General features: G+C 37.9%; 1 protein-coding gene across 1 annotated transcript; it reads left to right on the plus strand.

The window, feature by feature from the left end:
• The first annotated feature begins 104 nt into the window (after positions 1-104).
• Positions 105-16,242, plus strand: LOC134794116 (cathepsin L). The gene is made up of 7 exons (XM_063765823.1): positions 105-246; positions 1,110-1,206; positions 2,123-2,325; positions 6,168-6,327; positions 11,243-11,448; positions 13,485-13,683; positions 15,107-16,242. The coding sequence occupies exons 2-7, from the start codon at positions 1,114-1,116 to the stop codon at positions 15,266-15,268; spliced, it is 1,023 nt and encodes a 340-aa protein (XP_063621893.1). The 5' UTR covers positions 105-246; positions 1,110-1,113; the 3' UTR covers positions 15,269-16,242.
• Positions 16,243-18,187: the final 1,945 nt, after the last annotated feature.

The following is an 18,187-nucleotide window of genomic DNA, read 5'->3' on the forward strand; positions in this document are numbered from 1 at the left end:
GACTGAATCAATTGTAGGTATAATCGTTTCGATTGTCTACGGTTTAATCCGTTGTTTCCGGTTAGTTTATGGTAACTCGCTACTATTTTTTAACGAACTTTGCGTCATCCATGGCATAAACAAATTGGGAGCTCCACGGAGCTATCGTGTTTGTTGATATTCGAAAGACTGTCTCGCGTCGCGGTAATTAATTATAATTTAATTAATTTATAGCTAATTCTGACTGTATCGTTGAAGGATATTGGGGTAAGTTGAAGACAATTAATATTAGTGCCTTAGTTACCTTTGCGTTGTTTTTTTCTCGGAGATTAGTATTCTTTCTTTGTTTGGATTCATGCCCCCTCCGCCCATATCAACACCGAACTCCTTTAAAGATGCCACTGCGTAATATCTACGATTTCCTTGTTACAATCATTTGAAGGCTAGTCAAACGTGACGTGAATTAAATGTACAGTTTCTGAACTGCTTCACTTACCTAAGCAATTTCTTGGCTTCTCTAAATTTTTAGTTATTTAACTTGAACTACCCACTACTTATTTTTGTTCGTAGTTTCAAAAATAAGCAAGTCATTATACCTAACCGAGTTCAAGGTGCGAATAATTAACTGCTTATAAATCTTGTTTATAATTTCTGGGGCAGTGGGCTATCCTTAACTGGTCTAGACAGGGTATGTAACTTTAATTTAAATAGGGAAAGTTTTTCCGTGATAATCCGACTTTTAAAACTACACTTAAAAGTTTAAAAAACTTACAATTATTTTATTGATGTTCATAAATTCTATAAAAATATACAAGATTTGATTTGAAGTATGTATTCCACTTTATCTACCAACTATTTATTATGTGTTGTTTCAAGAATGAAAAGGGCGAGTCATATACCTAGTAGAGTTCAAGGAGGGAATAATCAACTGTTTTATTAATCTTGTTTATAATTTTTGGGACAGTGGGCTATGCTATTAGTGGGTATTTAACTTCAAAGAGAAAGTTTTACATTAATACCTGTTTCATTAAACTGCTTTTGAAATTCTCTATGCAGATACTTTGAAAAATCTCCATTTTCTTTTGTTGTTGTTTATCAATTTTAAGTAAATTAATGTTTGTTTGTTATAGAAAAATGAAGTATGTAGCTGTGCTTCTGTGTGTGGTGGCAGCCGCCAGCGCTGTCTCCTTCTTTGACCTGGTTCGTGAGGAATGGACCGCATACAAGGTAATATTCCTAATTTTGTGGTATTTTTTCCTGAAATTACAATTGCCAAGTCAAGTCCAGTTTACAACACACAAAAACAATCATTTTATTACCTGTTGTGATGTGGTCATACCTACAGATATCATAAGGCTACATGACTGGCATGTTGTGTCTTCATGACTATTTCCCATTATATAATTTTCTTTGAGGAAAAGTTGTAAACTGTTTAAAAAAAAATATTTTAAAAATGAACTAAATAAAAATTGTTATTCTTAACCAATATGAAACATATTTTTAATTAAAAAGGTGTACTTGGGTAAATCCAATTAATAGTTTCGGAAACAATGTTGGGTTATTGCGAATATCACCTATAAATCTGTCATATTAGAACCTGTTTTCGGAACTACTCATATTTCTGTAGTATTCAAAATTACCACATACAACTTAATCAACTATTTTAATTACCAGACATAAAGCTTTGTTTTCATTTCTTATTCTCTTTGACATAAGCATTTAATAAAAATAAAAATAAAAAAGCCCTTTATTCATTGTAACGTGTTTACATAAAAAATTTAAAATAAAACTATGACTTATAATATGTGTTGTTACTAATGAATCCCTAGTGGGTAAAGGCCTCCTCCATTGCTGCCCATTTGTCCCTGTCTTGTGCTGTAGCCATCCAGTCTGTGCCGGCTGTTCTTTTTAAGTCTTCCTCCCAACGCATTTGTGGTCTGCCCCGGCCTCTTTTGCCAAGTGGACCTCTCCATTTGGTGACTATTAATGTCCATCTCTTATCTGTAAGCCTTGCTGTGTGGCCTGCCCACTTCCATTTTAGTCTTTTTGCATAGCTCAAGGCATCTGTTGCTCCTGTTTTTTCTCTTATTTTTGAGTGCATAAGCATTTGTCTTACATCAAATTAACGAATAAATCCCACCAGATGGAACACAATAAACAATACGTATCAAAAGAAGAGGACAAGTTCCGCATGAAAATCTATGCTGAGAACAAGCACAAGATCGCCAAGCACAACCAGAAGTACGAACAAGGCCAGGTCTCGTTCAGACTGAAACAGAACAAGTACGGAGATCTGCTGCATCATGAGTTCGTGCACACCATGAACGGCTTCAACAGGACTAACAAGTAAGTACCTGTTATACTGTTTTTTTAAAGCTTAAAGTTTCCTACTGCTAGCTGCTGGGCAAACGCCTCTCCCCATTATACATTATACATATTGATGTTTAAATCAAGTACATTTTGCTGATTGCTATGATCACTTTTAAGTCTCCGTTGGGTTTTTTGTGTCACTTTTAAGAAATATGATTTATAATCATAACTTGTATTAAAAGTAAATAAATATTACAGGACAATCTTATGGCTCCTCTTCACGTTGGGCCAACGCCAACGCCAACGAGGGACGCAGCCATGCGGTAGAATGGGAAAGCAATATCACTTGCTCCCTCTAACGCATAAATGCGTCCCTCGTTGGCGTTGGCCCAACGTGCAGAGGAGCCTTTACACAAATCAATCTAGAGTATCTAGACCCACATAAAGCTTGTGTTGAGAGTACTAGACAACTATAAATAGATGTACTTGAGTAGGTATCATTACATTTTTGATCTCAAGTCCACTAATTTCATATGTATAAACTTGTTAAATATTATACCTACAACTATTTAGATAGGAAATTTTATTAAGTATTGCTTTTTCCGTAATCACATTAAGTATGTAGCTAAAAGTATTATAAATCTGCACTTTTGTCCATGTGTGATAGGTTTTCAAGAGGAAAGTCCGAAGCTAATAATAGTCAATAGAGATAAGCAACTGCTAACTTTTGAGTACCTATTCATTCTAAAAGCGTTTATTGTATCAAACTTAAAATACACAAAGCCCAGCTTATAATGTTATGTTAGCTACTCTCTGTATTTTTTAAGTTTACGAGCTAACAAAGTGTTTTAAACTAATTAACAAACAGTGGTCTTCTGTTTTACATATTAATTCTATATAATTGCTGGAGCTTTATCAGTTTTATTACTTATTTAAAATAGGTAAAGAACCTGAACAAAGTCTTACAGAATTAGGTCGCAGATAGCGATTCTGCAAATAATTCTTATCTGTATGTTTGGGAAAAATATAAACAATGGTGCAAACTGACCCGCGGGGCACTAGATAACTTCTATTTGTGCCTACATTCGCCATTATCTATACATACATATGTAATAAAGGAAATTACATGTATCGTATTTTTGAGATTAATGGATCTAATACAATATAGGCAACAGTTGCAAGTTATGACATGAATAACACATATGTTCAAAAATGATGGTGGTTGCGTTTAGGTATATTAATTCCTAACTTTATTCAATATCTTCGTGAAAATTCGGGTAAACTTTTTGCCAAAAATTAAACTGTAAAATTAAACAAATGTAGACAACATTTGATCTAGTGCCCGTCTTTTATTGTAAGTCACATCATTCATCTAGGTAAATCGTTATTTCAGTTTTTAATTTCATAACAAATACCTATATTAATAATGCTTGTTTGAGTAAGGGTTCGACTTCAGCGAAGAGTGTATTTCAAAGACCTCCCCAAATTAATAAGTACATCGCAACATCTATCTAGGTATTCAGGTATTCTAGGTGTAAATAGTCATCTCTGTAAGTGTATCTAAAGCGTTTGATTAACTCACAGTAACTATAATTAAAGCTAACGATCCTTGTACGCGTTGATTCGCAGCTTGACTGCGCGTAGCTAATCGCTGATAAGCAGTTTACGTTCTGTTCTTATCGTCAATAAATTGATTTTTTTAGGGTTCCGTACCCAAAGGGTAAAACGGGACCCTATTACTAAGACTCCGCTGTCCGTCCGTCCGTCCGTCCGTCTGTCACCAGGCTGTATATCTCACGAACCGTGATAGCTAGACAGTTGAAATTTTCACAGATGATGTATTTCTGTTGCCGCTATAACAACAAATACTAAAAAGTACGGAACCCTCGGTGGGCGAGTTCAACTCGCACTTGCCCGGTTTTTACCTTGTTAGTAGACATTTTCGGATTCTTTTTATTAGTCAAAAAAATTAATATAACATTGGTATTCAATAGTGTCCGACCGAAGGTTCGGTTTCGGTTTCGGTTTCGGCCAGTTTCGGCCAAAAATCATGTTTCGGCTGTAGTTTCGGTTTCGGCCAAAAAACGGCCGAACCTTTCGGCCGGGCCGAAACTTACGAAATGGTACTTCGGACAAAGACCAAAAGTTCGGGAATAAGTAGGACAACAATATTAATACATATCTACATATACTGATTCATGTATAGGTACAGAAATTAATTGGTTTATTATAAAACACAATTCCACTAATGAGAGCGCCACTGGACGGTCGACGCAGTCTTAAGAGGCTGTCAATACCTATAACGCGCGCACTGTCTAATTGTATCGGAGTGAATGAGATAGCACTGTCGCACGTAGTATCAGCTCGGCCCGAGTCGAACGATGTCTTTTTCGCTCTTATTCAGTCATTTTTCTATCTACCTCTAATGGCAAATTTTATGCGAGGCTAAAGGCTACGCTCAACTAGGACCGCAAAGTTGATTTTATCAATAGTTAATATTTTGCGAAGCTGAACAGCTGACTATTGATTAAAACGAAGAAAAAACCCTTAAAAGTGTCCCCAGTACAGTTTTTCATACGAATGCTCGACCTTAGCCTCACTTTTTACCTCAATTTACCATTGGTTTGAGTTCCACATGTCCTCTACTTCAGCTTAGCCTTTGGCCTCGCTGCGCCATGCTCGGCCTGCGGTCTCGCTTTTTAATACAATGGACATTGGTTGGAGTCTGTGCTTAACTACTTATCCTGAAGCCTGAAGCACGGCTTTGACTTCGCATGAAAGTGCGCCTCAATGGGGCACTTCGGACCTTTAAGCCCAGGTGTAGATCGGTACCCGGCCTTGCGATATTGTTAACAAAAAAATTCGCGCTCTCGCGTTTTTGGTTGACCCTGTATCTACATGTTAGCTTGACTGGTGAATAAATAGAGTTAGACCAAGAAAATTCTGCAATGATTTTGATAGCATACGCAATGCTACTAGTGCAAATATTATTTATACGTCATAATTTCATAGAAGTTTTGTTGTGTTATCAAAATCGTTGCAGAATTATCTTGGTCTAACTATAGTAATTTTCTTAAAAAACTGCTAGTAACATCAATTTTAAGGACATTGGGTGTTGGGTGTTGACAGCCCCATAATATGTGTGTAAAAGCGGTTTTATGACATTTTTTCAACGATTTTAACAAGTCTACAAAAGTTTCGGTTTCGGTTTCGGCTGAAATTAGAGCCAAAGCCGAACATTCGGTTTCGGTTTCGGCAAAAAAACATGTTTCGGTCGGACACTAGTATTCAATAAAGAATTAGGTTTAGTACCATGCTTCCCGCTTCCAATACAAAATAAAATAAATAAAATAAAATAAATAAATATTAGGGGACATCTTACACAGATCAAACCTAGCCCCAAACTAAGCAAAGCTTGTACTATGGGTACTAGGCGACGATATACATACTTGTATAGATAAATACATACTTATATACATAGAAAACAACCATGACTCAGGAACAAATATTAGTGTTCATCACACAAATAAATGCCCTTACTGGGATTCGAACCCAGGACCATCGGCTTAGCAGACAGGGTCACTATCCACTAGACCAGACCGGTCGTCAAATAAAACAGTCAAAATAGTCACTCTCATTATGATTGACAGGTTTTTACATAAGTACTACTACTACTACTAATAAAACTGAGAGATAACGCAAAACCTAAACTATTCAAACTAGGTACTAGGTCCTTGAAATTTAGAAGTCTTGGAGTACACCAAGAAACCATTTTTTTTTTTTCATTTCAACGCCTAGGGGGTGAAAATGGATTTTAAAGTTTTTTGTCACAAAGTCGCGACGGTATACGTATATTTAAACACTGCATTTGCCCACAGACACAAGGGTCTCCTCTCCAAGGCCGCTGGCGTCCGGGGCGCCACTTTCATCTCTCCGGCCCACGTCACCCTTCCCGACCAGGTGGACTGGAGGAAGAAGGGCGCCGTCACCGAAATCAAGGACCAGGGCAAATGCGGATCCTGCTGGTCGTTCAGTACTGTGAGTAACCTTTCATTATGTGGTCCATCACGTCAAGTTGACACCTTCTTGATGCCGTCGTCAAGTAGCCATGCTTGATGTAGCACTTGGCTGCCCGATAAAGGTGGATTGGTGCAAGAAGGGCACAGTCACTGAAGTCAGTCAAGGACCAGGTTTTTTTGTCATTTTGTATCCTACGTAAAAAATATTGTCTGTTTGATAAATAATAAAATGTCCGTGCCGTTTTCAAGTGAATTAATGAAACACTATTTTACATGAGGTGCCGTGACCAGGATAAAATAATAATATACAGATATTCGCCTATTAAAGTCACATAAAAATTCCTGAGAACCGATTAAAACGCTGTCCGCCTCCTTTCTCTCGGCGTCATTCAAACAGTCGGGAAATTACTGCTCGATTTAACATTATCACACTTCCTCCCGAGTTCGCGCAATTCATTCAAATTGATCACATCAGGGTCTTCGGACCAAAATATTATGACCACCGAACTTAAGTACCATCGCCCACACTGTTAACTGCCCATCGGTGGACCTTATGCCTTTTGTAATAAGGTCCGCCGATGGACGTTAAGAGTGGTTATACCTATAGAACTATACCCTATATTTTTGGTATTAGAGGGGAACAGTCTCAAGAATATGAGGGCCTGCTGCATTAAAACGAAGTTGTAAAATTTGTCGTAACGCAATAGTACCGTAATTTGATATTTACGTATTTAGTAGTGTCGTAATTTGTAGTAGTAGTAGTTTGTGGTAATGTAATAGCAGTTTTAAATTGTACACAATAATTGTATACAAACACAAGTCTGTATATAGAAAGCGCTTCCTACGTTCCGTTACGGCGATCACGTGCCCGTTCACCTCGAACTAGAGTTACAAACCGGTCTTTGTGTCCATATGATCTTCACAAGGAAAATACTCGATATCCTATTGATCGTTCCATGTCCGAACTTTTTCCTTAACACAGAGTCAGAGGGACCGAAAATTGCTAGCCAAAATACAACCTTGTGGTTTTAGAATTGAATTTTGATTCCTTGCATCCGAATTTGCGTTCGTGACCCTCTTGAGTTGAGTGAACCGATCAATAGGCTACACTTCTCTTCTTCTTCCTCCTCGCCTTTTCCCGTTATACGGGGTCGGCTTTCCTTATTTTGAGTCTCCAGGCAGTTCTATTCTGAGCGTCTTCCTTACGCAAGTTAAGGCTTTCCATATCCTTCTCAATAATTTTCGTCCATGAGGTATGTGGTCTACCTCGTCCTCTTTTTATAGTATTCATGGATAGGCATTTTCTGTCGATATGATTTTCCGGCCTTCGCATTATATGACCATACCGCCTTAGTCGTGCTTCAGATATTTTATCTGTTATGGGTGCGACTTTAAAGCTGCCTCTGATGTATATGTTACGTATCTTGTCCTTAAGTGTCGCCCCCGCTGACCACCGAAGCATTCGCATTTCTGTGTGTGTAGCTTCTGTTCATGGCATTGTTTGACTGGCCAGGCTTCGCAACCATACAACATCGCTGGTCTTACTGCTGCTTTGTATACTTTGCCTTTAGTTCTAACTGGCATTTTAGCATCACATAGGATTCCTGTAAGTGATCTCCATTTGCACCAGCCTACCGAAACTCTGTGAGCAATGTCTGTGTCAAACGTCCCATCGTTTCATCAATAGGCTAGACTGTACTGAAATATTTGTGTCCATATGGTCTTGAAGGAAAATACTCCATAATCGTTCGACAAGCGAACTTTTTCCTTGCTGCTATTACGTACTTAATCGCTGAAACATCCGTTTAAAATGAATTTGCTTGGTACGCATTAACGAGGTATGAAGGTATCGGACGCGGCGTTCAAAACAATGTACATAATACGCGTCGTCAAACAAAATGACTCACGAAAACATCGATTTCTTAGTAAAAGTTTCATCAGACTATTGCGACTGTTTGTAGATAATAAAATAATAGTTCAATAAAAATAGTTATCAGGGAATTTAAAAAATAACAGAATCGATTGGTTCTGTCGTGTTATCTCCCTTAACTCCTCGTATTCTGCTGTTAAAAAATTTTGTAGTTTTTTTTTCAATTGACATTTATATTTTATAATAAAATTGTTGCCTATTCTGATAGAATTGTAGTATGTAGTTACTGTGTGTAGTAATCTTCCTTCCTAAAGGGACAGTTGTCACAATGATTATGGACAATTGCTAAGTTTCACGAACAAATAAAATAAAATTGACCCCCCTTTTAAGTCTACACGGATTATTGTGAACCGTTTATTCGTTATCAAAGTTATTAACACAAACCGGTCGATGCAGGTTGTGCGTGTCATATTCTCATATTCGTCTACGAAAATTATTACTTATTAAAAAAAACACCCATGGAAACTATAGTCTACCAATGTTTGAGTATAAATATGCAGTCAAGTGGTTCTTTCCCCAACTTATAAAAACCAGTCGCAAATCAAAGTCATTTTGTTCGTTCAACCCGCATGGGTTTTTGTATTGGGATGATGTAATCTTTTACATTATGAAAACATTTAACTTGAGTCATAACTACAAGTGTATAAGGTATAATTTCGCTTGAGAGGACTGTAGTTCAATACTTGAGCCTAATGAGTCATGGCAGTGTATAGGTTGTTAGTTGCAGTTTTTATATGAGTTTACGAACACTCCATGCTTCAAAGATTGCTATAGTTGCCATCGTAGGTAGGTAGTTCACTATAAATTACTATCCGAAGTGCGGAATCCTTTAGCGGTTAGATACCTACAAGTCAGTAGCGATCATATTATAGTTACTTACAATAATAACAATAATTATGGCTGAGGGTGAATCACTCCTGCGAGAACACTCGTGTGTCATTTCCGCCGCTTGCTTTTGTAGATTGAAAGTATTGAAACCTTCGAGCAACACCGGCTTCCGACACATCGGAAGGGAGGGGCCCAAGCGATATCTCACCGTACAAATCTTTCTGCCATTTTTCGCGGGGGGAAAGGTCCACACAGTCGCACTTCTCACACACTTACATACAAAATCCAATCTGTTCTGTAATGACGACACAAATACATAGAAAATGACACACGTCAAAGACAAATCTTGCAAACCTCGATCTCTTTTTGTGTACGGACGAGTGACAAGTGTCACAACACCCACACTAACACATTTTCGTTGAAGTATGTTATTGTATTCTGAGAGATGAGAAGTCGGATTTGTCGCTCGACCGATCCGCAATTTGTACTGAGCGAGCAAAATCGATAAATCCAACAATTACATGAGACTAAAATATAATAATTGTGTTTGAATGTAATTAAACGTATGATATGTAAAAAAAATATTACATGTGAAATGTAACACTTTCTTTTTGTAAATTTGATGTCCCCGACCTCTTTTTACAACAAAAAACCGAGCAAACAGGCATTTTTGTGCAGCAGTGTTCACGCGCGCGTCTTAGACTCGGTCTAGTGAAAAATCCAAGTGCAACTAGTTTTATTACCCGCGCTAGATTAGATTGACGCGCTAATCTTGTACCTCGGCAGGGGGGAAATAGTGCGAATGCCGCCTCCCTTCCGTGTTGCTCGAAGATTGAAACACATAGCTGTTTATAAAATACTAGCTGTGTTCACGGTTCTTCCCGCATCGGTCTGTGTCAATTTACAAAAATATTGCCTATGACAGGACTTGAGCTTTCTATACGCTAAATTTAGTTAAAATCAGTTAACTAGTTGCTATTTACCTACATATAAGAGATGATAAGGTCCCAAGAAAAGCAAAGAAGCAAGTAAATATTTTTCTCGTATTTACATTTAAACATGCCGGTAAAAAAGACGGTTTCGCATCATGTAATTTACATTTCCAATTGAACGTGATTTAATGCCTACAGTCGATATTTAAAATACATAACTATATAAAACATTCTCGTAATATCTATACCTAGATACTTACAGACAACGCACAGCCTAAAGTCTAAACAATGTTGTAGAATTCCACTAAGTTTTTTTTTTAGAAATTCAACCCCTAAGGGGGTGAAATTGAGGTTGAAAGATTTTAACAACTTCCACGCCGACTAGTGTAGATAGCAATTTATCGTTTTCTATTAAGTTAACCGGTTTAACGCCGATAATACGAACTGAATATTTTATATTCCAAGGAAGTAATCTTACATTCATTCATGTATGTAGGTCCATTTTAATCAAGTCACCCGGTCGACATTTAAGGTCACTTATTGTCAACTCAGAAAATGGGTCAGTCTTCCACTTGTGTCAATATGTCTGCTGTTAACAATACAATTGCGCTTTATGGAATTTGTTAAGCGTATTGTATTTGTATTGATTAAATCGTTGAACGTTATACTCATCAGTGTTGGCCGTAAGTTAATGCGAATTGAAATTGTTGGCCATTAACCATTATAAATTGAACCTTAAACCGTAATCGTCCGTTACGGTTTAAGGTTCAATTTATAATGGTTAATGGCCAACAGTTTCAATTCGCATTTCGCATTAACTTTCGGCCAACACTGATACTGATACTTAGGAAATGCGTTGAAATCTTAACACTATAAGTAAATATACTTTCTTCAGGTTCAAAATAGAAAGAAATTATCGAACTTTACCTACATTAAATGCCTTGTTTGCCTTTTTTATATTTGATTCCCGGTATTTTATAAATAGTCTTTGTATAAATTACATACAATTTATGTACGCATTAGACATGTTTCCAGGGACTCATTTCAAGCTCAAAAGTTGCATGAGTTGCATCTATAGATATCATTGGAGCTATTTACTGAAATACTTTGTTTTAACACGAGACCCGCATCGAAATTTTTTTTTTACTTCCTTATCCTCCCATTTTGTTTTCAGATTGTACTGCCTGAAGAATAATCATGTTTGAATACAATCTATTTATTTTACAATAATATTTCTCCCACAGACCGGCGCTCTCGAAGGCCAGCATTTCCGCAAGAGCGGCTACCTGGTGTCCCTCTCCGAACAGAATCTGATCGACTGCTCGGCGGCCTACGGCAACAACGGTTGCAATGGTGGACTTATGGACAACGCCTTCAAGTACATCAAGGACAACGGAGGCATCGACACTGAGAAGTCTTACCCCTATGAGGCTGTGGACGACAAGTGCAGGTTAGTTGCTGAATTTGACGGGAGATGTCGCTGTTAGATGCGGCGCAGAGTCTGAATCTCGGTAAGGTTTGGTCGACGTAAAAAGCTTAAGTATTGTCGAGAAGGGTTCTACTTGTATGGATAACGCCTTCAAGTACATAAAAGACAACGGAGGCATTGACACTGAGAAGTCTTACCCCTATGAAGCTGTGGATGACAAGTGCAGATTAGTTGCTGAGACGGTAGATGTCGCTGTTAGCGGCGCGGCGGAGGCTGAATCGCGCTAACGTTTGGCCGACGTAAAAAGTGTATGGGGTGTCGATTAAAGTTCTAGTTTGAGCTTGGTTCTTATGGACAACGCCTTCAAGTACATCAAGGACAACGGAGGCATCGACACTAAGAAGTCTTACCCCTATGAGGCTGTTGATGACAAGTGCAGGTTAGTTGCTGAATTTGACGGTAGATGTCGCTGTTAGATGCGCGGTGGAGCCTGAGTCGCGCTAACGTTTGGTCGACGTAAGAAGCTTAAGTATTGTCGAGAAAGATCCTAGTTCAAGCTTGGCTCTTATGGACAACGACGCCATCAAGTACATCAAGGACAACGGAGGCATCGACACTGAGAAGTCTTACCCCTATGAGGCTGTGGACGACAAGTGCAGGTTAGTTGCTGAATTTGATGGTAGATGTCGCTGTTAAGTGCGCGGCGGAGGCTGAATCGCGCTAACGTTTGGTCGACGTAAAAAGCTTAAGTATTGTCGAGAAGGGTCCTAGTTTAAGCTTGGCTCTCATGGATAACGTCTTCAAGTACCTCAAGGACAACGGAGGCTTTGAATACTGAGAAGTCTTACCCCTATGAAGCTGTGGATGGCAAGTGCAGGTTAGTTGCTGATTTTGACGGTAGATGTCGGTGTTAAGGCTCCTCTTCACGTTGGGCCAACGCCAACGAGGGACGCATTTATGCGTTAGAGGGAGCAAGTGATATTGCTATCTAATTCTACCGCATGGCTGCGTCCCTCGTTGGCGTTGGAGTTGGCCCAGCCTTTAGGTGGGCGGCGGAGGCTGAATCGCGCTAACGTTTGGTCGACGTAAAAAGTGTAATAAGTAAGTAGCCCTCTTGGACAACGCTATCAAATGCTACTTCTGCTGCTTTCAAAATCGACCTTCTTATCATAAAATAATTGTTTTTGCTCACTATTAAAGTAAATCAGTAACCATCAGACCGCAAAAGTCGTAAATTTTCCTCAAACAAAGACCAATCAAATTATTTTTCATTTGCGACGCATGCATTGTTATAAATAGCGATAGTATTTGCTCCTATAGTTAAACTTGCTACTGTTACAACCTACTTTAGTCAGGAAATAATTGAAATTCTATCTATGTCTATGTATAAAATTAAATGTAGTCAAGTCTTCCGGGCATTTCAGTTTTTCCTTGAGTTATCAACACAATATAGGTATGGCATGGCGTTTTGTTTTTATCTTATACAGCTAAATTAAAAAGTTGTGCAAATTATTGTTGTAGCCTCAAATGAACAACTTAAGTAGATGGCTCTACTTTTTAGTAGTCGTAATAGTATTTGTCTATGATTTCGATCAACCAAGTGATTTTGATAAACAATCTAATATGTAATCGCTGTTCCGCGAAGGAAAACATCGCGATGACTACTGAATACATCCGCAAAGAAATTCAAAGTTGGTTGTATATGAAGTCCCCAACGCGCATTGGGCCAGCGTGGTGACAGCCCGATATCTCTCGTGCATAATTCGAGGCCTGTGTTCAGCAGTGGGACGTATGTAGGCTAATTAACCCCCATTTATAACCACTCACATTCAAACAATAAATAATTTGTATTTTATTTTGTATTTGTAAATTATTAATTCTGAATTTATCACAATACGTTTTCTGTAGTCTTAGCTTTTACATGATGAATCTTCAAATACAACTATGAAATCCATGATTATCACAAATTATACGAGCTTTTTAACTCTGATACCGACAACTTTACCATGTCATTACACCAATACCAACAACATGTCTAACTAGAATATTCTCCCCAGGTACAATCCCAAGAACTCCGGCGCTGACGATGTTGGCTTCACGGACATTCCTCAAGGAGACGAACAGAAGCTTCTAGAGGCGGTGGCTACTGTGGGACCAGTGTCTGTGGCCATCGATGCGTCGCAAGAATCCTTCCAGTTTTACTCTGATGGAGTATACTATGACGAGAACTGCTCGTCTGAGAACCTCGACCATGGGGTAAGTTGGTTCTAGATACTTCTAGAGGCAGTGGCTACTATGGGACCAGTGTCTGTGGCCATTGATGCGTCGCAAGAATCCTTCCAGTTTTACTCTGATGGTGTTTACTATGACGAGAACTGCTCGTCTGAGAACCTCGACCATGGGGTAAGTTGGTTCTAGAAGTTTCTAGAGGCGGTGGCTACTGTGGGACCAGTGTCTGCGGCCATTGATGCTTCCCAAGAATCCTTCCAGTTTTACTCTGATAGTGTTTACTATGATGAGAACTGCTCGTCTGAGAACCTCGACCATGGGGTAAGTTGATTCTAGAAACTTCTAAAGGCGGTGGCTACTGTTGGAAACACTATATACCTGAGGAAATTTCGGGGTTGTTCCACGTATATACAAATTGTTTATTAAATTTGGAATAAAAGAAAATTTTTTTTTGAAGGGATATAGGTCAAAAGTTGTTTGTTACCTACAAATATGTATGTACTTCGATCTTCGATAGTGATTAAAAACATTTTTTTTTCTGTACACTTAACACTTATGACTGATGCAACCTTGGAGGTCATACGCGATCACGCACGCATACAAACAAACTTTATCTGCAACCATTACAATAATAATTAGCCTATCTGTTAAACGTGCGGATAAACACGCAACTTATATCTATCACAGATCGACACTCTACACGAAATATAACAATATTAACACGAACTGTTAAACCTTAAATCATTGCAATACAAATTTAAACTAAATCACAGAATAAATAATAGTACTAGGTAGGTAGAGAAGACTCACTCTCTAACAAAACGCGTCTGTTACGATCAGGACAGATAAGGCCGCTAGGTGGCGACAGCGCCAAAATTGGTGTGGAACGGATGTACTTGTAGCTACCTGTTGCAAAGCGAGGAAATCGTGGAGTGAGCCACGCCTGGTCTAGTCTTCTTGTTTTTGTTTGTGGGTTTTAACCCTTAGAATACCACGCCTATCGTGTGCGGCGCGTCACCGTGAACATTATCGGAATGCACGAAAATAGATATTAGGCTTTAGCCGCGCGTCGGTTGACGTTTTTGGAGGTCAAATCAAAGGGTCAAAATTAAATTAAAAGTAAAGTGACATGTGTATTTGCGTCTCACATTTTGCTTAACCTTTTGGACGCCAATGGCCGATATATCCGCACCGCAGGTTCAACGCCAAAGACCGATTAATCGGTCACAGATCACAGAGCAACATTGACCTATACGTGCATAATTATGCATAAATTTCAATTTCAGTTTTGACACTTCGGTGACGTGGCGTCTGAGTGACAGCTTTTATGTTTGACACGGCGTCGAAAGGGTTAATGAGTGAGACGCAAAGACATTAGACAAAGAAATTAGATAGGTGGAATACCCACAGTATATGATCCATAATATTAACATATGTTGTTGTCTCACAGGTGCTCGTAGTCGGGTACGGCACGGACGAGTCCGGCGGCGACTACTGGCTGGTGAAGAACTCGTGGGGCCGCAGCTGGGGTGACCTCGGTTACATCAAGATGGCGCGCAACCGCAACAATCACTGCGGCATCGCCTCCGCCTCCTCTTACCCTCTAGTTTAAATTTTGAACACCGCAAAAATATGTTTTAGAACTCCACGAAAACATCAACTGGCCACCACTCTACCGATCTTGGCTTGTAGACACATTGGAGTTCTAATAACGAAAGATAGACCGACATGCCATATCTACTGCCAAGAACACTTCAAAAATATCAAGTTGCCACCTAGTTCTTAACAATGTTTACACATTGGTTAATAAAATAAAAGAAAGACACCATCTTAACATCTACTACCAACATGCAAAGAAAATAAATAATATTTTTGTAAATTCTAGACCTAAAATAACACAAAAACAGTACGAGACCTTATTGTATTTTTTTATTGTTTAATGCTCTTATTATACTACAAAGCGTTGTATCTTCCATTTTTAGTTGGAATACAGAGGTCGTTACTTATTGAAATAAATACAAACTGTTGGTGGCACCGCATTTTATAAATTTAGAAGCCGATAATGTCAGATTTTTGGCTTACTAGATATAAAACTAAAATTAAATAAAAATCAAAATGTAGAAAGGCTAGCCTATTGTGATCAGTGGCTATAAGTTATATATAAAAGATCTTAGTGATGTCTAATTATAAGTTTCTGAAGCTTTACAAATTTATACTTAGTTGTAAGGCTATGGAATTGTGAAATTTGTAAATTTTATCTACTTTAAGTTTTAGCACTAGTGAATGTCGCAACCCTGTGTAACCCTGTGTAAAAAAGTAGCGTCTATGCCATTGTCACAGTAATAAAGCAAAAAAAAATCTAATACTCTTATGGTACTTACTGAGACTTTTTGACAGTGACATTTCTGATCATTCCATTGCTTCAACGAAACATCACATTTTATTTTTTTGGGTCTTGTAAAAATTTGCGAATTAAAAAATTACACAGTTTTATAAGGCCTAGACTAGACTAAGTAGTTTTAATGCTAGGTTAAGTTCCAATTTTACGTTGTGATATGATTTGCGACTGTGAGAAATATAAATATATTTTATTTAAAAAACATTTTTTTTATTTGCCACCTAAGAGCATCCTTATAAGATCCGAAAATTTTGACGCACATTAATTCTACAAAAAATAGTCAGACCAATCTAACTTCAGAACCCCTTTACAGGCTATTTATACCTACCGGTAGCTGAAAATGCGGGTACAATTCCTTTTTAAATTATCAATTTATTCATAAGTAGATTGCTGTGGGAAAAGGTTTTGAACCCCGTTTAGAATACTTTAGAAGCACCCGAAAAAAATTCAAAGACCTAATATTACCTACTCGTGGCTACGCAGCTGCGGTTTAATCTACATATACTCTGTATCTTTAGGTACTTCAATAAAAGTAAACAAATAATTTGTACATTTTCGGGTAGTTATAACATTTATTGATTAACCAACCAAATACAAAACCACCTGGATCTGTCACTGAACCACCTCACTTTAACCTACATTATTTGATCATGTAATGTTTTCACCTACCCTCAACTGGCTTCTTAAGGCAGTTGATTTTGTTTACTCTTTTTTAAATACCTAAAGATACAGACTATAGATAGTGCGTCCAGATTAGCGAGTGCTCAACTGCTCACTTTTAAGTATTGCTTCAGACTGCTCGGCTAAGGGTAGTATTCCATCTATCTAATATATTGGTCCTATGTGTATTGTGTCTCACATTTTGCTTCAATGAGTGGAATACTACCCTAACTCGCAACTCTTGCAAGGCATAAAGCGCTCAACGCACGCAGATCTGAAAGCACCATAACTTATTGAATCTACGTCGTTCACACACGATATGCGTTTCACTGAGTCACGCGATAGCTGGTCATGTGACGCCCGCGGTCAGTGCTACTACCCCTGTTATCTTAATGCGACTCCGTCTTACTGCCCTTTCGCCCTATAGCGATAATCGAGGGAAACTACGTAGCACCATGTAGCACAGACATAGTACTATTACTTATTCTGTAGCACAGATTTATAACTATTTTTAAACCTTGTTGGAACGAGATAGGGTCTATAATCGTGACATCACTAACGTATAAACATTAGGGATATAGTTATTTGTACAACAAGAGATCAAAGTTTGATATTTCTTCGAGTGCTTATTTTGAGTTCCGTGCAAGCGAAAGATTCTATAATTTAGAATCTTGAGCAAGGGACTCAAAATAAGCGCACGAGATGTAAATAACTTTGATCTCGTGTAGTAAACAAAATTTTTCACCTGAGCAGTGAGAACATACCTATAAGACAACTTGAAAAATGTAATCCTTCTTCATCACTTAATACCTATGGACTCATGTTTTCTTAAGATATACAAACAATTAAGTTTAATTACCGCAATCGAACACAAAAACAAAAAGTAATATTAAATTTCAGTAAAATAATATGGAAATAACGAACATCAACTGACACTTCAATAGACAACTTTTTTTTGTAAAAAAAACTTTGTAAGATACGGTCCGAATTGCGGATACGTACTATTTGTCAACTTTAGTAGAAATTCTTAAAAGTAAAATAATTAATTTTGCGGGAAAATTTGTGTATTTTTTGAATTCATTATTTTAACTGTACAATAAAATACCTAAAATATAGTATTTTATCAGTTTTTATCAAATCTTAAACTTTATTTTTATTAATTAATTATTAAGAATTCATACTCGTACGTGGTTTGGAACGATGCGTTCTGAAGTTTTTCGGGGTCTATTATAAGCCGTCAATATACCGTTGAATGTCGTTTGAACTTTTTGCTAACAGTGTGTAAGGGACAGAGATAATAGAACCCAAGTATTTCGAACTTGTATTAGACCCCGCATGTTGAAATGACATTTGACTATAAAGGTCACTTGAATGTCATTTTGTCTCACTCAGTGAGCAAAATCGCATTTTGCTCACTGTTTTTAAGAAGCACTACCCTTACTCGTACTTACCTGCTGCGTAGCTGCTGAGGTG

The sequence above is a fragment of the Cydia splendana genome, chromosome 10 (assembly GCF_910591565.1).
Source record: "Cydia splendana chromosome 10, ilCydSple1.2, whole genome shotgun sequence".
Taxonomy (NCBI): Eukaryota; Metazoa; Arthropoda; class Insecta; order Lepidoptera; family Tortricidae; genus Cydia; species Cydia splendana.